This window comes from Corvus kubaryi, unplaced genomic scaffold (genome assembly GCF_017639235.1).
Source record: "Corvus kubaryi isolate FWS band 111438036 unplaced genomic scaffold, C.kubaryi_AGA036_p1.0 66, whole genome shotgun sequence".
In the NCBI taxonomy this organism is placed as follows: domain Eukaryota; kingdom Metazoa; phylum Chordata; class Aves; order Passeriformes; family Corvidae; genus Corvus; species Corvus kubaryi.
In genome coordinates this window covers 20,088,734-20,105,182 of record NW_024582054.1, presented here as the reverse complement: position 1 = coordinate 20,105,182, position 16,449 = coordinate 20,088,734, and the positions used below count along the sequence as shown (strand labels likewise).

General features: G+C 38.0%; 1 protein-coding gene across 6 annotated transcripts in view; it reads left to right on the top strand.

The window, feature by feature from the left end:
- The window catches only part of RPS6KA5 (ribosomal protein S6 kinase A5), a 76,027-nt gene that overhangs the window by 49,656 nt on the left and 9,922 nt on the right, over window positions 1-16,449 (top strand). For all 6 annotated transcript variants that reach the window (XM_042047135.1, XM_042047136.1, XM_042047139.1 and 3 more), the window contains 6 exons: window positions 6,922-7,072; window positions 8,270-8,431; window positions 9,664-9,789; window positions 10,527-10,660; window positions 13,535-13,628; window positions 15,863-16,033. In XM_042047135.1, coding sequence (XP_041903069.1) covers window positions 6,922-7,072; window positions 8,270-8,431; window positions 9,664-9,789; window positions 10,527-10,660; window positions 13,535-13,628; window positions 15,863-16,033 — 838 coding nt within the window. The remainder of the gene's footprint in view (window positions 1-6,921; window positions 7,073-8,269; window positions 8,432-9,663; window positions 9,790-10,526; window positions 10,661-13,534; window positions 13,629-15,862; window positions 16,034-16,449) is intronic.

Sequence of the window (16,449 nt, the reverse complement as noted above, 5' to 3'; positions counted from 1 at the left end):
TAGAGGAAGGAAGAATTTACCATCTGAACAAAAAAATACTTCTTCCTTTTTCTTGGGTTCCTCTTGTTGATGCCAGTGCTGGTCCGATAGATCTAATTCCTTCTCCTCTTTTGTCACTTTCAACTGATAACCCTCTGGTTTACAGTTGAGATCTTTTTATTTCCAGCTATATTACTGCATTTCTGACTTGATTTCATCTGTCTTGTGTTACTTCTATACTCCTAAGACCCACTGGTTTCTGAACCCTTTCCATTGATAGCAATTTCTGTGTTGGATGACTTCAGTTTTGTGTGCTTGCAGTTTGTCATGAATGTTATGCTCCTTTGAAGAGCATATGAGAACAGTGCTGCTGCCCTGGCTGCTGCACTGAGTTGTGTGGGACCTTTTGGGGAATGGTGACTGCTGCATGCCTTTGAGAGCAACAGGAGTGTGTTTGGAGCTTTCCCTGAGGATAGCGTAAAGCAGGCAGAACAGAAACCAGCTATTGAGAGCTGCCACTGATCATGAAGTTACTGGCACTGGTACAGAGATATGAGTCGGTACAAATTTCTGTCTTGATAGCAAAGTTGTTCTAACCAGAAATTATATTGGTTAACCTAAATATGCTTTAACTTGCCAATTGCAGCAGACTTAGAGAATTCAGTTTTTTACTTGCTCACAAGCTCTTGAAAGCATGGTTTCCATGGCCTTTTATTTTTCTGAGTTTAGGGAAAAAAAGTCTTCTAAATGGATTCAGGTCCTTTTTTTATTTCACCTAGGTAGGAAGTAACCTTTGATATTTTTAGATAATATTACTCCTTTGTGTGGCACAATGGCTGTCTGGTGTTAAATCTAAGCATGAAACTTTATTCTAAAATATCTCTCTAATGGAGAGTTCAGTTTTTGTGTCAGAAATAATGTGTAGTTTCTATTTTTTTTTTCTCTTTCTGATGAGAAATTGGGTTGTTCTTTTATCATAATCTTTTTGGCAACACTGTGGACTTCTCTTTCATGGAAAATGCAACTGATGTAAGTGTATACTTTACCTTACATCTCTGTCTCTGAAGACTCTTTGTTCACATGCTTGGTATTACGGGTTATTAAACTATTAAATTTAAAAAAAAATTCACATAGCTACTCCAATATCTCTCCTTTTCTAGTGCACCCTCTCCCCTTTCTTTTCCCTTGTTCCGAAATCTTCCTTTGATTTTTGAGAATTCTGAGCTTATATTGCTGCAGAGCCAGGGATAAGACTCATCCTGCAAAAGCATAGGCAAGGGCTGGGATTGATTACACACCCAGTATTTTCAGTTTGACTAGGAGTAATTTGTAGTGCTGAATTGAAAGACAGACAAATCCATTTTAGGGGGCTGACTTTTGAGGGTCCTGTCATGTATAGGACTTAAAATGAGCAGGAACGTTTTGGAGTATTAGTTTGCAGCTGCGCAGCAGCCTAGAAAATCTTACCAGTTTTGGGATTATGAATAGATAGAAACCTATATTTTTTTTTTCATTTGTATACATCTATAGATCTATAAAATAATCTCTAGAAGTATATGATGCCGTATTGGCATACTAACGCCAGTAGCAGCCTGGGGTCTTTGTTCGATGTAGTTGGTTAGACTTTATTTAAACTTCATGGAGGACAGCTGAAATTTGACAATCTGTTAGATTCATCTATGATCCTGCAAGAAACCTTTTCTTCATAGAGCTGTTGGCAAGATGCATAGCAGCTGTATACTGGGATGCCCTTCTTTATTGATTTCCTTCTTTAATCTGTGCCTGTGAGAACTCTAGTGATTAAAAGAGCTTTTAAAAGATGGAACAGTCATTAAATCCGACTTCTAATTTGCATGGTGTCTTCTGGTATTTTTTCCTAGAGCTTATAGCTGCCTATCTATAATGTACAGCATTTGTAGGTTTACATGCACATCAGAGTGCACCAGTCACTCTGCCTATAGATCCATTCAACTGTTCAGTAAAACAGATGGTTTTAAGAAAGCTTTAAGTATTGTAGCAAAATTTCTGACTTGCCTAGGACCAGGGATACACATACGTATCTGACTGCTCCAAATTGGAATAAAAGAACAAGGAGTTTAGCATGACTTGTTCTGAGGTGACAGGATCATTCTCAAATATGAAGGTGAAAACTCTGCTTTGGAAGTCTTGTCCATTTGCCCTTTAACAAGGTTACAGCCTGGGGTTGCTTTCTCTTATTCCCTGTACATGCAGAGACGTATCTTTTTGATGATGCTTGTAACACAATGCCTCAGTTTAGAGACCAGTTCAGGAGAAAACACTCTGGAATGAGTCACCTCCTTTAAAAACGGTTCCAACGATCCCTTTCAGCCAATAGGAAATGAATACTAGTGGATGAAAGTGAGAAAAAACCACCTCAACCGTTTATTGACAAAACGGAATGCCCAATGGGAAAAAGGTAAATAAATGCTAGATATTAAACTGTCAGACCTCACCCCCCCACACACACTAGAACAAAACGCCCAAAATGCCAGGGAAAAAAAAAAACAAACCACCGGCTCGCCACCTACCTACCTACTGGTAGAAGATAGCAGCTCCTCTCTCAGGGAAAAAAAAACCACCTAAAAACCAGGAGATTCAAACAACAGTTTGGGCAAACAGGTGGGAACCTGACTCTCTGACATTGGTCCCCTCTTCACAGCAGATGAAAAGGGTGGGGTTGGTGTGCTTTCTCTCACTGGCTCAGGTTTTCTGAGGTCTGGGGCTGAGACAGAGTGGCCCCTCTACTCCTGCTGGTCCTGACTGACTCCTGTCCTGCAGGTCCTGTTATCTCTGGTCTCAGAATTAAACTAACTGTCCAGTTTACCTTGGAAAAGGTGCCAAAGGATTGCTGCTGCAGCTTGTCCAAGGCCAGGGAAAGGGAAAAAACTTCTTGCCTGGGCTAACAGAAAAATCAAGGTAGCCGAGCAAAATAAACAGACCCCGAGGCACCCTGGACACCTGGGGGAGTGAGGCTTTGAAAAAAAACCCTGAAGAGCCCAAGGCTCCCTCCTCCTCTGCACCCACCTTAAAGATACAGCACCCATTTTTAGGCATAAAGCAGAGGATCAGGGAATAGACTATCCTCATACATCACCACAAGGCACACAATTCTCAGGGTACTGTAGAATTAGATTAAGCACCTCCTTTTCTTCCTTATCATCCATTAGTGTGTCCTTTGCATTATCATGTATGTTCTTGGTCTGCAGTATTTATGGGGAAAACTCATCAGAGCTCAAGTTCCTGAAAAACAATACCAGTGGGGTTACTCCTAGTTCTGCGTAGTCTGCCATAGAGAAGGGTAAGATGGAAATGATTCATGACTTCAAAGTGTTAAACTTTTTGACCTATGCAAGGGGTGGTTTCTTTGAGTGTTCAGTACAGCCAGAGTTCTCTCATCAGCAGGGTAATCTCAGCTTGCTGCAGCTCAGAGGGCTTATACCAGGCCAGGAAAGGCAATAAATACAGCAGAGTATTCCTTCAGCTTTCCCAATTGCCACTTGGGATACTTAATTCTTCCTGCTTGCTTCTGTCACTGTTACTGGATCACTTCCATGAACAATGTGGACAACCCCATAAAAACATGAAACGTACAAAAGAATGGTGGTGATTGAGAAAAGGGTCATTAATGCTAAAGGCCATAGCTTCTTTACAGAAGCACACGCATCCCAAAAACGATGTTGATACATGCGAGCTTCCTTCCTCTGAACACTGTATGGGCTACTGTTAGAGCCTTGAGTGACTTAACTGTCGGTACAGCCCTTCAGTAATGTTGAACTAGTGAAACTGGGCTCTCTTTACTTGATCAAGCTGCTCCACAAATATCTGCTCTCTCACATGTTGATCCAATCTGGTCTTTCTTTTCTGGCAGCTTGATTTCAATCCTAATTAATGTGTATGCAGCTTCACATACTTCATGATAATTTTATGTAGTTCCTGGAACTTCTAAAGAAGGTAGCTTCATTCTTCACTGCCTCTGTAATATGGTTCTGTGAACCAATCCAGAGCATCATCAGTGTTTTCTAGTATCAGTCAACCTCAAAAGTATTTCTGAATTAAAGCCACTGGCATTTATAAATACAACTTACAGGAGTCTCCTTGTAATGGAGCATGGCAAAATGCTGCCTTTCCTGCAGTGGGTTGGGTCATGGAGGGTCAACAGATGGAAGATACTTCTCAGTACAAAACTTACTGGATGTCTTCTGGAAATACAGTACAGCAAAGAGGAAAACAGTTTAGGAGGTTCCTAGAGTGTGTGGAAGAGAACTTGCTCTAGAATTTCCCTTTTGATTTCTAAGGACATCCCAGAGTTTCAATCTCATTGCTTTAGAAATCAATTTCAAAAAAATACTGACTGGAGGGGCTTTTCCCCCTTCTGAGAGCCCAAAGACAACCTGCTGCTTTCCAGGATCTTTGCTACTTACCTTTCGGATTCTTTCATCAGAAAGGTTGATAAAGAAGCTTTTTCAGAGTTCTCTAACCACAGTGATTTTCAAGCTATGAAAACACTGTAGATTTCATTGGTCCTCCTGTAAATAAAGTAGTTTTTCTATCAAGGTGTCCTGTCTTCTGTCTCTAGAACAGGAAGGTTTTCTTACTTCCTTACCTGCTTCCCCTTTCTGAGACTGGGTGATTTCTGAAGAGACTGAATCTTTACTTCTCCATCCCTCCTACAGTGTAAGAATACTCCTGTTTAGTGATGTTTAAATTTGGTATTAACATCCCTAATTGAAAAATCATTTGATAAGATTGTGCTTTCTTCTCCTTTTCTATAAAGTGAAATGTGTCCAGAAGTTGAAGAGAGGTCTTATGGTTGCTGTTACTTCTGCTAGCAGAATGGCTGTGATTTAGACCCTTACTGGCAGATCATCCATATGTCATTTAAAAAAACAATCCTGGACCTCTACACCATCTTAAAACTCAGAGTGTATTTTTCTAACTCCTTTCAGTGTTACTTAAACCAAGAGGTTAGCTTGCTTTGTCTTTTTGTTTGCTTGAAATTGGATACTGCGTCAGTAGAAGATACCCCTGAGATATGTGCATTTTGAACTTGGTTCTGTCCTTCCACATTGCCAGAACAGGATTATTTAGGGAGCAATCTGTTTGCATCTATTTTTGGACTAATCCAAGAAGCTAGAGATTTCAAGATAAAAATTTTCTCATGGGATAACTGACTCTAAAGGATATGTCATGCGTAACTTTCAACAAAATTTAGGAATGTCCTGCAGTGATCAACTTAAGCTCTGGCAGAAACATGTAATAGTTGAGATTTTAGTATTGCCATGAACTCTTGTCATTTGAGCCTCAGCCTCTCATGGCTTCAGAATCTTTCAGTCTGTGTTTAGTGGAGGCATTGTAAGTCCTTCTATGAAGTCACCACAGTGAGAGTATGCGTCAGGCTGTATAGACACCAAGCTGTACATGAGGCAGCAATATGCCCTTGTGGCAAAGGCAGCAAATGGTATCCTGGGCTGCTTTACACAAAGTATGGTCAGGTTGAGGGATATGATCCTTCCACTCTACTCAGCACTGGTGAGGCCACACCTGGAGTACTCAATTCCACTTCTGGTCTCTCCAGTGCATGAGAGTGATATATTGGAGAGAGTCCAGCAAAGGGCTGCCAAGAATGTGAGGAAAGGCTGAGAAGGGTGGTGCTCTTCTGCCTGGAGAAGGGAAGGCTCAGGGAGACCTCATCAATGTTCATAAATGCCTGAAGAAAGTGTACAAATAAGAGGGAACCAGGCTCTTTTCAGTGATGTATAGTAACAGGACCAGAGCTAGGGAGCACAAATTGAAACACAGGAGGTTCCCTCTGAGCATCAGGAAACACTTTTTTACTGTGAGTGTGACTGAGTACTGACACAGGCTGCCCAAAGGAGGTGGTGAAGTCTCTCTCCGTGGAGATATTCAAAAGGTTTCTAGACATGGTGGTGAACAACTGGCTCTAGGTAACTGTTTAAGCTGAGGGAGTTGGACCAGCTGACCTCCAGGGATCCATTCCAACCACAACTCTTCGTGATTCTGTATGCTAAAAAGTTTTTTGTGTCTCTGTTTTAAACCTGTTCACATGTCTTTGGCTATGTTACTTTCCTTTAGAGTCCTTAGCTTCAGCATTTAGATTTGGAGTAGCTGAAGGAAAACTTGCCTACCTCTTTATACAGAACTGTGGGAACTACAGATGTAAAAGATAGGTATTGAAATGTGATTCTGCTTAGGCTTCCAAAGTTTTGACTTCCACTGGCACAACTTGATGGTTTCTAGTTCTTGTATTGAAAAAGATGGTGTGGTCTCTGTTTACTTTCTTTACTTTGTTTTGAGGGGAACACTGCGCGGCTCCCTTGAATCATCATTACAGTAAGCTGGATAGTCCTAGCCTTTTTATAAAACGTCCTATAAAACACATTCTGTGTTTCTGATTAGTCCTATTACTGTTCTCTAAAACTTTTCCAGTTATAGTGCCTTCTTTTGAGACTAGGGCATGAGCGCTGCACACAACATGGAGGGTGCAGGCAAACCTCCAATGGCTCAAATACAGGATTTTTTTTTTCTTTATTTTCTAATACTTTTTAATATTGGAATTATTTTTGGTTTGACTGCTGTTAGGCATCAGGTTGATTTCTTTGTGGAGCTATCTGTTGCAGCTATGAGATTTCTTTTAAATAGTAAGCTCAGTACATGAAATGAGGATTGTTCTCCTTTTGTGGATTGAGTTACATAATGTATCTCTCCAGAGGTTGTGTTTCATGCCCACAATTCCTTAAACCTTCCTTTATTTAAAAAAAGGTTGGTTTCATATTTGTCATACTCCTGCTTTTGGGTACAATAGAAGTTTAAGTGAAATGTTAATGCTTCCATTAGTATGGTAAATCTCTAACTCTCAACATTTTAAGTAATTACCACATTGTTATTTTGTTTGTTTTAAAGGAGAATATTAAAAAGTGAGCCACCTTATCCCCAAGAAATGAGTGCTCTGTCTAAGGATATAATTCAGCGGCTTTTAATGAAAGACCCCAAGAAGAGGCTAGGTTGTGGTCCCACTGATGCTGATGAAATCAAACAGCATCCCTTTTTCCAGGTAAAGCAAACAACAAAACTCACCAGATCCCACTTACTCTGCATGAGTGCCTGTGAAATCTAAGTCGAAGGAAATTCTGTTATTTTGTTAACAGAACTGCTTAGAGACATGTTAATTGCATGAATAATGGCACTGAAGTTAGTAAGAATATCCATGTGCTTGTGTGTATGGATTTTGTGTGTATTAGAAGGGCGTGCTAGGTTTTTAATATATTGTCTGTATCTAACAGTTACTTGAAGAAGCCAGAAGACACACTGCTTAAATCAGAAGGTTTAATGCAAAACACTGAAATTGTGTTGTGTTGTCTGCTGGGTTTTTTTTGAGAGGATTTTTTTAAAGATTGCCACTAGCATTACTAGTAAAATTTGAATGTTGATAAAATTCACTCTATTTTCCTTGGCCTAATTAAATCTTTAGTCTTGTTTAGTTAATTTTAATTCTATTCAGATTTCAGTGTATTAACATTTGCTTTCAAACTGTGATGAAGACTGAATTTGTGTACAATATCTGTAGTGTTCCATCCACTGTAGCTAAAATTGTGTGCTTTCTTTGAAAAAAAAAATTATGTATTTATGGTGCTTCTGAAGTTAAGTAGAGTTAAATGGAGTTAAACTTCCTTAATTCACTGTTTGTTTTGGGAGATAAATTTTGTCATCATATAACACTTTCTATTCTTTACTTAATTTCAGTTCCACTCCTTTACAGTAACAGGGCAGTTTTCTCATAACTGCTATTTCTATGCTTCCTCTTTCTAGTCATGCCTTTAAGTAAGAATTTGGAAGTTTATGCTCTCAGGGCTCTGAAAACTGACATCAATAATTAAGCATAGAAATTGGCAATGAAAAGTTGAAGATACTACATGCATGCGCTATGGTTTACAAAAATATAAATATTGCTTATTCTGAAAAACAGGAAGAAATTCAAGGACCATCATGCTAGTTGTTTGGCTCATCTCCACTGTTAAATTTAATTACATTGATTTTCTTTTTGATTGGATTTTGTCTATGTACAAATAAGTATGATACTGCTTGGCTTTACCTAAGCAAATCAGTGGAGCATAATTTGAATATTTTTCATCTGCCTGTGAAAAATAGCAGATAGAGTTAGGACTGTGTGTCTGGACAAGTCTCTCTTTCCAATATCTCTTTCTGTTAAATTTTCATTTCATTCCAACTTACTTTCCTGTTTTTTGTTTAGAATATGAATTGGGAGGACTTAGCTGCCAAAAAAATATCAGCTCCATTTAAACCAGTAATCAGAGATGAATTAGATGTCAGCAATTTTGCAGAGGAGTTTACAGAAATGGATCCAACATACTCTCCTGCAGCAACCCCTCAGACTTCAGAAAGAATATTTCAGGTATTTTAAGAAATCAAATTAATTTTTTAAAAAAATTCCCCATGTATAGCTAGCTTTTTTTTTTTTTTTTTTTTTTTACTTCCTGCCTCGAAGTTCTTGGAATTAATTGTGTAATTTCTAGTCCCAGTTCCCCGGGCTTTTTGTTCAACAGTTGTAAAATGAGAAAGGTGGAAACAGTCCTATTGCAAGTATGAAATTCCTTGTCTCTCCATTCCCAGCTGAATGTCCTGCTTGCTGGACTAAAGTCAGTCTGTTCTTTATTGATTCTTCATACCTTATGAGTCTTGTCATCTTGACTCCATCAGCGTGGGCTGCCACCTTCAGCAAGAGCAATGTAGTTCACCCATTTCCCCATTATGCGCTAGTTGAAGTAATCCTTCGGAAAGTGGGAGCTACCTGCAGAGCTGAAAGTAGGTCCTCCACGTTTTGTAGGAGTGCTCTAGTTATTAGACCGATGTATACAGAAGAGTAACAAAGCTTTCCTTACTGTTCCCTCCATGCTACTAAAGAGCAATCTCTTCTTAGACTGCATGGTCTGGATGTCAAGTGGGCAGAAACAGCTCACGTGCAGTCAGCTCGGTACCAAAGCTGCAGAGGTGAACAGCAGTTTGGATTGCTTGTTCTTCTCCCCTTCCTTGTGCTTGGTTGTTTTTTATTGTCTGTTTTTGAGCAGCTTAATCCTTAGGGTACAGGAATGTGGCATCATATTTTGGAACTTGTTAGATTTGCAGTGACTGTAGCAAGCAGGTTATGCATGTCATAATACCATCTGATTCACCCTGCCAGGGTAGTCACAGCTGTTGTTATGATACTCAAACTTGGCCCATAATTAATATAATGTTTATATTGTTTATCCATTTAAAATTGTTTGATGCTTACCTTGCAACATACAAACTATTTCATGTCTTAACTTTAAGGTGTCATGGGAAACTGGCTAGTTTGAAGTACAAGCCTTTATCACTATTGTAAAGCAATTGTAACTGAGCCAGATTAGCATTAATTAGAATTCTTGTTGTATTATTGTTATGTCTTTAACTGTGGAGGATCATATAACCAATTCCAGGAAGATACCTGTTCATGTTGAACAGAGAAAGTTACAATTTCTCTACTATGATACAAAAATTCTGATTTCTTTGAAAAATTCTTCTGAAACCTGATGTTTCATATGTATTATGATAGTTTATGTACGACAGTATCAAGCTATAACCTTTTCTGATGTTTTAATTTCATAGGGATATTCTTTCGTTGCACCTTCTATTTTGTTTAAACGCAATGCAGCTACAGTAGATCCTTTTCAGTTCTATGTGGGGGATGAGCGACCTGGAGCTACAACTATTGCTAGAAGTGCTATGATGAAGGTAATAATAATATCAAGACCTAAATTAATTTGGTTAAATTAAAACTGTGTATAACTTCCCAAGCAGCTAGGCTACAGATTACAAAATAGGCATCATTCATTTTTCAGTTCTCTGTAATGGCTCCTCAGATGATCCAAGCATCTGATGATCCATCAAATCTTGCATGTGATACTATTAAGAAGCAGTTGAAGTTTGATCTGAAAAGTGAGATGATTGTCTAGTTTTCCAGAAGACTGAAGTATAGTAGTAGTAATAATAATAATAATACTCCTGTTAGTTCTTGTTCAGCCAACCGTTGTAGATATTTTTGAAGCTACTTTAATTATATCATAATTCCTTCTGTGTTATATTTACCCAAAAGAGTGTATACTCGTGTGAAGCCTTATAAGAACACATGCTATTGTGATGTCCTCAAATGAGCACATAGTTTTGTGGATAAATGTATGTATGACCATTTTTGATCCTGTTTGTCTGAATATTTTGTATCTTCAACTGTTGTAATAGTAATGATTTATTTAGTGGTTGTTTGTTTAATGTAATGTAAGCTTTACTCTTTGATTGTTAGAATAATTTTTATGCATTTTATTAAATAAAATGTAAGATTAATTTTGTTAAAAAGAGAGCTCTTTTACAATTTTAAATGTAGATAAAAAATTCTCGTGGAACTTTACTCTTTGTCTTTGACTGTGTATACTGAAAGTATTCTGCAAAACTAAATACAGACAGTTTCCTAACAGGACTCTCCATTTTATCATCATTATGAACTGGATCTGAAAGAGAAACCATTGGGAGAAGGAAGTTTTTCCATTTGTCGAAAGTGCTTACACAAGAAAACTAGCCAAGAGTATGCAGTAAAAATAATTAGCAAAAGGTATAAATATTCTATAAGACAATAAAAATATTTTCTTTGCTTACTGTCACCCATGGAGTAGAATAATGTTCACTACATTTTTGGAAGTAGAAAAATAACTTTAAAATTATTTCCTGTTCTGTGAATCTACAGACACTTATTGCAGCCTTAGGACCTTTAAAAGATTCTGAGAGTCTTTTGAAATAAAATGTTATTCTTCTTGGGACACAAGAAGAAACCTAGAGAGTACTTTTCTGGTTCCTAGTTGTATTCTACCGTTATTTCCCCTGATATTGCTCCTAACAAAGTAAGATTTAAGGCTCTTCTATCTTGAGACTGAAGTGAACTGAATGTAGGCTTATGCTAGCTCCTTCTCCTAGGCAGCCCACTTGATTGCCTAGGATACTGCTTTTAAGAATGGTCTGCAATGTGGGTTGCCTCAGATCTAATTGTGTGTGTGTGTGTGTGTGTATAAAATGGAATTAGACTATGGAATTGTAAGTTGCATCTTGTTTCCTGGGTGTTCCGAAGAGAACACTACAGTGGAAGCAGCTGACTTGTTTTGTACACGGGTACTGTCTGGTTCTCTTCCAGAATGGATATCTCTGGGAGTTTCTGCCCAGAGAAAAATAAAGATAAGGGATTCTTTGAGGAGCAGATGGATTTTTGCCTTCATTTTGCAGAGTTCATTAGTAAGTACGTCCCTAGTATGTTGTAGAATGCTGGCAGGAAAGTAGGACTGTTCTGCTATCAGAATGATAGTTCACAGTGATCTCTTGTCCAAGACATTTGGCTGTACCTCTGTTTTCCCAAACTCTGGAAGAAGCTGTCCACCAGACTTAAGTGTTTCATCATATGCTTTTTGAATAGGGTAAGTTCAAGAACAAGAAGCCAAAGTGTAGGTGTCTGAGTTAGTTTTCTGAGGTCTGCTAAATTAATGGAGGCCTGCCTAAAACTATCTTACACTAGAGATGGGATTCAGTAACTTAAACATAGACATCTACGTAGTGCCATTTTTTAGCATCTGTTGGTGTCTTCTCTGTCCTCCAGTTCCCATCAGTCTTGTGACTACTACCTTTGTGGCTGAGCTGTAGGTTAGTGCTCCCATTTCATCTTAAGATAGTGTGTTTTGTTTCTGGATAACAGTGAGCAGACTAGTACTGACTTTTCCCCTAGAACTTAAGTTTTAGAAATTATGTCCCTAAATTTTATTACTCATGGGTTCTTTTGCTCTTTCTCCTTCATCTTGGCAGCTCAGGCTAAATGAAGGTAAGAAGTGATCTGTATACAGAGATTTAAGGTTTTTTTTAGGATTGCAGGGTGTGAGCAGACTCAGCATGTTTGTACAGTATTTAGAGTTAGCAGTAAACCCACGTGCTGAACAGTTGGCCAAAACCCAACTTGAATAAGAATCTCTAAATACTATTGCTCTGGGGAGCACACCAGTAAATCTGGCTAAAAGGAAAAGTATAAGAAGTTTCTAGCACCTTCTCTGCCTCAAAGCCTTTCACTCCTACTGGGCAAATGTGTCCAAAACCAGAATCTTAGACCTAGGGAAACCTTTTCATGATGCTTGAGGTGAAAGCTGGGATGAACAGTTCCTCTGTGGTGTTGCTTTTTAATAGTGCTGGATGTGCCCCCAGCCAACAATTTTAGGTTTATCTGTGTGTCTGATGACCACTGAAACAGTGGATCTCTGTAAACTTGCTTGAGTTACTGTTCTGGAACATCCCATTTGTTTCTCACAAGGTTGTTTAAAATCTGAGATGGTAACTATTTACCGAGAGGAAGTATTTAGAAACGCCCACATACAAATTTCAAAGGTTAATGCTCATGATGCTGAACCTTTTTCATCTATTTCCAAGGTCCACTTCCTTCTGTTAGTAGTTTAGGGGGAAAGACTCTGAGAGTCAGGTTTTTTAATTCCTTAAGGACCTGAAGTCACTTTCAGTTAAGAAACTTCACCAGCAGAGATGCAGATGGAACAGCTTGGTTTACTTGTTGATTATATGAAGCCTACAAGAAAGACAGAATTCTCTTGCACAGAATTCTTATTGTAATTCTCATCCTAATTAAGGAAAAAAAAAGCAAACAAAAATTAAGAACACATGTGGTGAGAGATTCTATCTGTATCTGTTACCCGTAAAGCCATTCTCTGAGTCAGTACAGGGTTAGCCTTTCTTGGAGAGAGTTTTGGCAAAAATTTTCAGGCATTAATTGCCAAAAATAAATTAATATATCTAAGTAGTGGAAAAAAATGTTCTTCTCTGTCACCATTCTTGCAGCTTTTATAATGATCACCATTTTCACTTTTTATGGCTGTAGATTTCAGTACTTGAAAGAGAACTTATGCAGTGATTTTTCTCCAGAGGTAGTCTCTTATCTCTTCCATTTCAGATTTTTACAATGGTCTGGTTTGGGGGTCATTTGCATAACACAATTCATATATAGACAATGTTTCTCTTTTTCTAGTAGAGCTCATATTTTACATACCATTTTGGAAGTACTTGTCCCCATTAAGAATGGAATAGGATTGGGCCAAGATAAAGGTGAACTAACAAATACTGGTAGTAACAGAGGTGAAGTCAAATTGCTCTGGACTAAGGGCATGGTTTGTTTTAGATAGAAACTATTCTATAATATCACATCAGCTTTTGCTGTAGGAAGTTGCAATTGCATTGAAAACATTATTTGAATTGGGTGTGGGTTTTTTAATGTACTAAATTGCAGGGTTATGGGGAGAGTTGTTCTCCACTTTTTTTTAATATGCATTTAATTGTGTTCAAGTGGTTGTAATAGTAAAAAAATCTGGATTGCAAGCAGTTAAAAAATAACACTTGGAATGTGCAATTTGCTCAGTAAAATTGGTACAAAATGACTGCTCAATTTTTCCAGAATGGAAGCCAACACCCAGAGGGAAATAACAGCTCTGAGACTCTGCGAAGGACACCCGAATGTAGTGAAGTTACATGAAGTTTTTCATGACCAGGTATTTTGAAGAAACTATAATCAGCACCTAGCAAACACATCGCCATGTGTTTTTCCAAGAACTTTTTGGACTTAAGCATACTGTAACTGTGGAGGCAACTTTTTTCCTAGGGCTTTTGTCTAATCACGATAGAAGATGAAGCAAAAATTCTGCATTCAAATGATCTTGCAGTTACTCTAGCAAATCAAAACAGTATGTGAAAAAAGTAGAGGCTTGGATTCTGTTTGTTGTTCTGTTCTTCAGTGTCTTTGTTAACCATCCTACAATGTGTTTGTGGCCCAATTTCTGTATCTATGATACTGAAATGTGTTATCACCTTTCCCCCAGGGTCATCATAAATCTTAAAATAGTATTTGTGAATTAATTTAGAAATGTTGGAAATGAAGATTATGTATCTAGCGTCTTTTCCTACACATTAGTAACTTAATGGAGATAACCAAATATCTTGCCAAGTTACCAAATGTGAAAATAGAGCCTTTATTTGAAAGTGCATTAAGATCAGTTTATTTAGATACCTTAATTGTCTTTTTCTTTTAATGTAATGTAAACTCCACAGCATGTAATAAACCATAATTTGATCTGAATTGAAAGTTGGCTCTGGTTTGAGCTAGGGTTTGGACCAGATGTCCTGTAGAGCTCCCTTCCAGCCTAGACTGTTCTGTGGTTCTGGTCTATGATTTTGTAATGGAACAAGGGATCTCTGGCCTCTCCACATATCCCAGTCTGTCCCCCTCAAGCTGTTTATACTGGGGCCAGCAGAGAGCTCATGTAGAGCACTTGTGAAATGAGCTGAGAGGATACGCTATCTGTACTGTAATTTTTAACAACAAGAAAACCCTTTTTTTTGCATATAGGTACAGTATGAGTACACGTGTAGAACAGGACACTTCTTTCCTTTGATTAAATTGAATGTACTAAATTAAGAAAAATGTTCTCCAGACTGCTCTGCAACTGAATAGGCTGCTCTAAACCAATCAACCCCCACTTTTTTTTTAGCTGCTTCTGGTAGCTCCCAGGTTACATTTCAGATTACCTGCTGACAATATTCTGAAGACCAAAACTGTTGAAAATTTTCTAGTTTTGACCTTTCTGCAGTTTGTCTTAATAATTTCCAGTATTTAACTTGCTCTGATATCGGTTTGTTCAAATTCTACATTAGTATTCCAATCATGTAATATTGGGTTGCAGTCTCTTGATGAGCCAGAAGTTTTGTAGTGAAAAAAGTCTCGTTATCCTTTCCAATTTCCCTGTCAGCTACTCCTAAGGCATAAAGAAAGCTTGCAGCAGAGGATGTCATTCAAGCACTACTAGACACCTTGCTTATTCTAAGAAGTTACTGCTTTCTGTCCACATAGCTCTGCTTGTGTTCTTTGGTATCTAAATTGTACGCCTTCTGACTATTGCTTTGAATTCCATTTTTTGGCCTCTTCCCAGAACTTTTTTGCTCTGCTTGCAACTTTTTGTTACTGTTATTCAGGGGAGGGAAGGGCTGGAAGCTGTGGCAAGCCTACATCCATTGCCTTTTGAGAATGCTGACTTCACTTCCCCATTCTGTGAAGTCTGCTGTTTGTCTAATGGCAAGACATTTGAATTGCAATTGACTGTGTGCCAATGTCTTTGACCCTGCTTATTGATGGCCTTGAAAAGAACAACCTTCTAAAAACCCATTGCTTCTTTAATTTAAAAAAATGCTCTTTAATTTTTAGGAAGGTGTCCCATGTAATTCTAATGATGGAGTAGTTTTGGCTACTACTCTGTAGGGGATAAAATCACAAGTTCTAGATAATCCTTGAATCAGAGGTAAAGTTTCAGGGTGTTTTTAAAGGATTTCATAACATTTAAGAGGTTAACTCCTTATGCATATTAATAGATATATATATTTATATCAGAAGAGGCTTAAGCAGCAGAAGTTTAGCTTTTTCCAGCTTTACTTGTTAGCCTAAGTAAAGCCATTTCATCTCTCTAAAAATTTATCCATTTAGCTGGTGGCATTGTGTTTTTGTTAATAAATATGGGTGCACGTGGGGAAGACTTCATTCTTCAGTCTCAACAAGATTGATGGAAAACATGCCATCTGAGATTTGGTGCTTGTGTTTGGCCTTCCAAATTGCTACAAGCAGCAGTGCTATTTTTTCAAATGTTGAGAACCTGTCAGAATAGCACCTAGCTCCTGAGTGAGTGTTGGTTCGTAATGTTACATTTCTAACATGCTGTATTTTTCTTTATTGTTTCAGCTTCACACATTCCTAGTAATGGAATTACTGAAGGGAGGAGAATTGCTTGAGCGTATTCAGAAAAAGAAACATTTCAGTGAGACTGAAGCCAGTCACATTATGCGCAGACTTGTTTCAGCAGTGAGCCATATGCATGATGTAGGAGTAGTCCACAGAGATCTGAAACCTGAGGTATAGTGATTGTAGATATATGTTTAGACAATAAGTTATTAAATGTCTGGAATGTGATGTATCTCTGTTTCTCTAGCCTTTGTTACAGAGTTTTCTATTTCTGTATTTTAAATAAAATGTTACCACTTTTACTTTGCAAATTCAGTAGATATTTTTCTGTTCATAGGTAAAAGTAACTGTTAGGAAACATTTTTAGTTCTGTAGGCAATCTCTACTCTTGTTTAAAAACGTTCTTTGCCTATTTGGGGACATTTTTCACTGTCATGTATTTATTGTATGAAACAGTTCGTAAGCAGAGCTAGGTTGCTTGGGTACTTTGCCTGTACATTTCCACCTTTTGTTTGATCTTAGTTTCCTCAGAAGGGCTTCTTTTCCAGTTAAGCACAAAATGAGGACTAATAGAGATGTGAGATTTG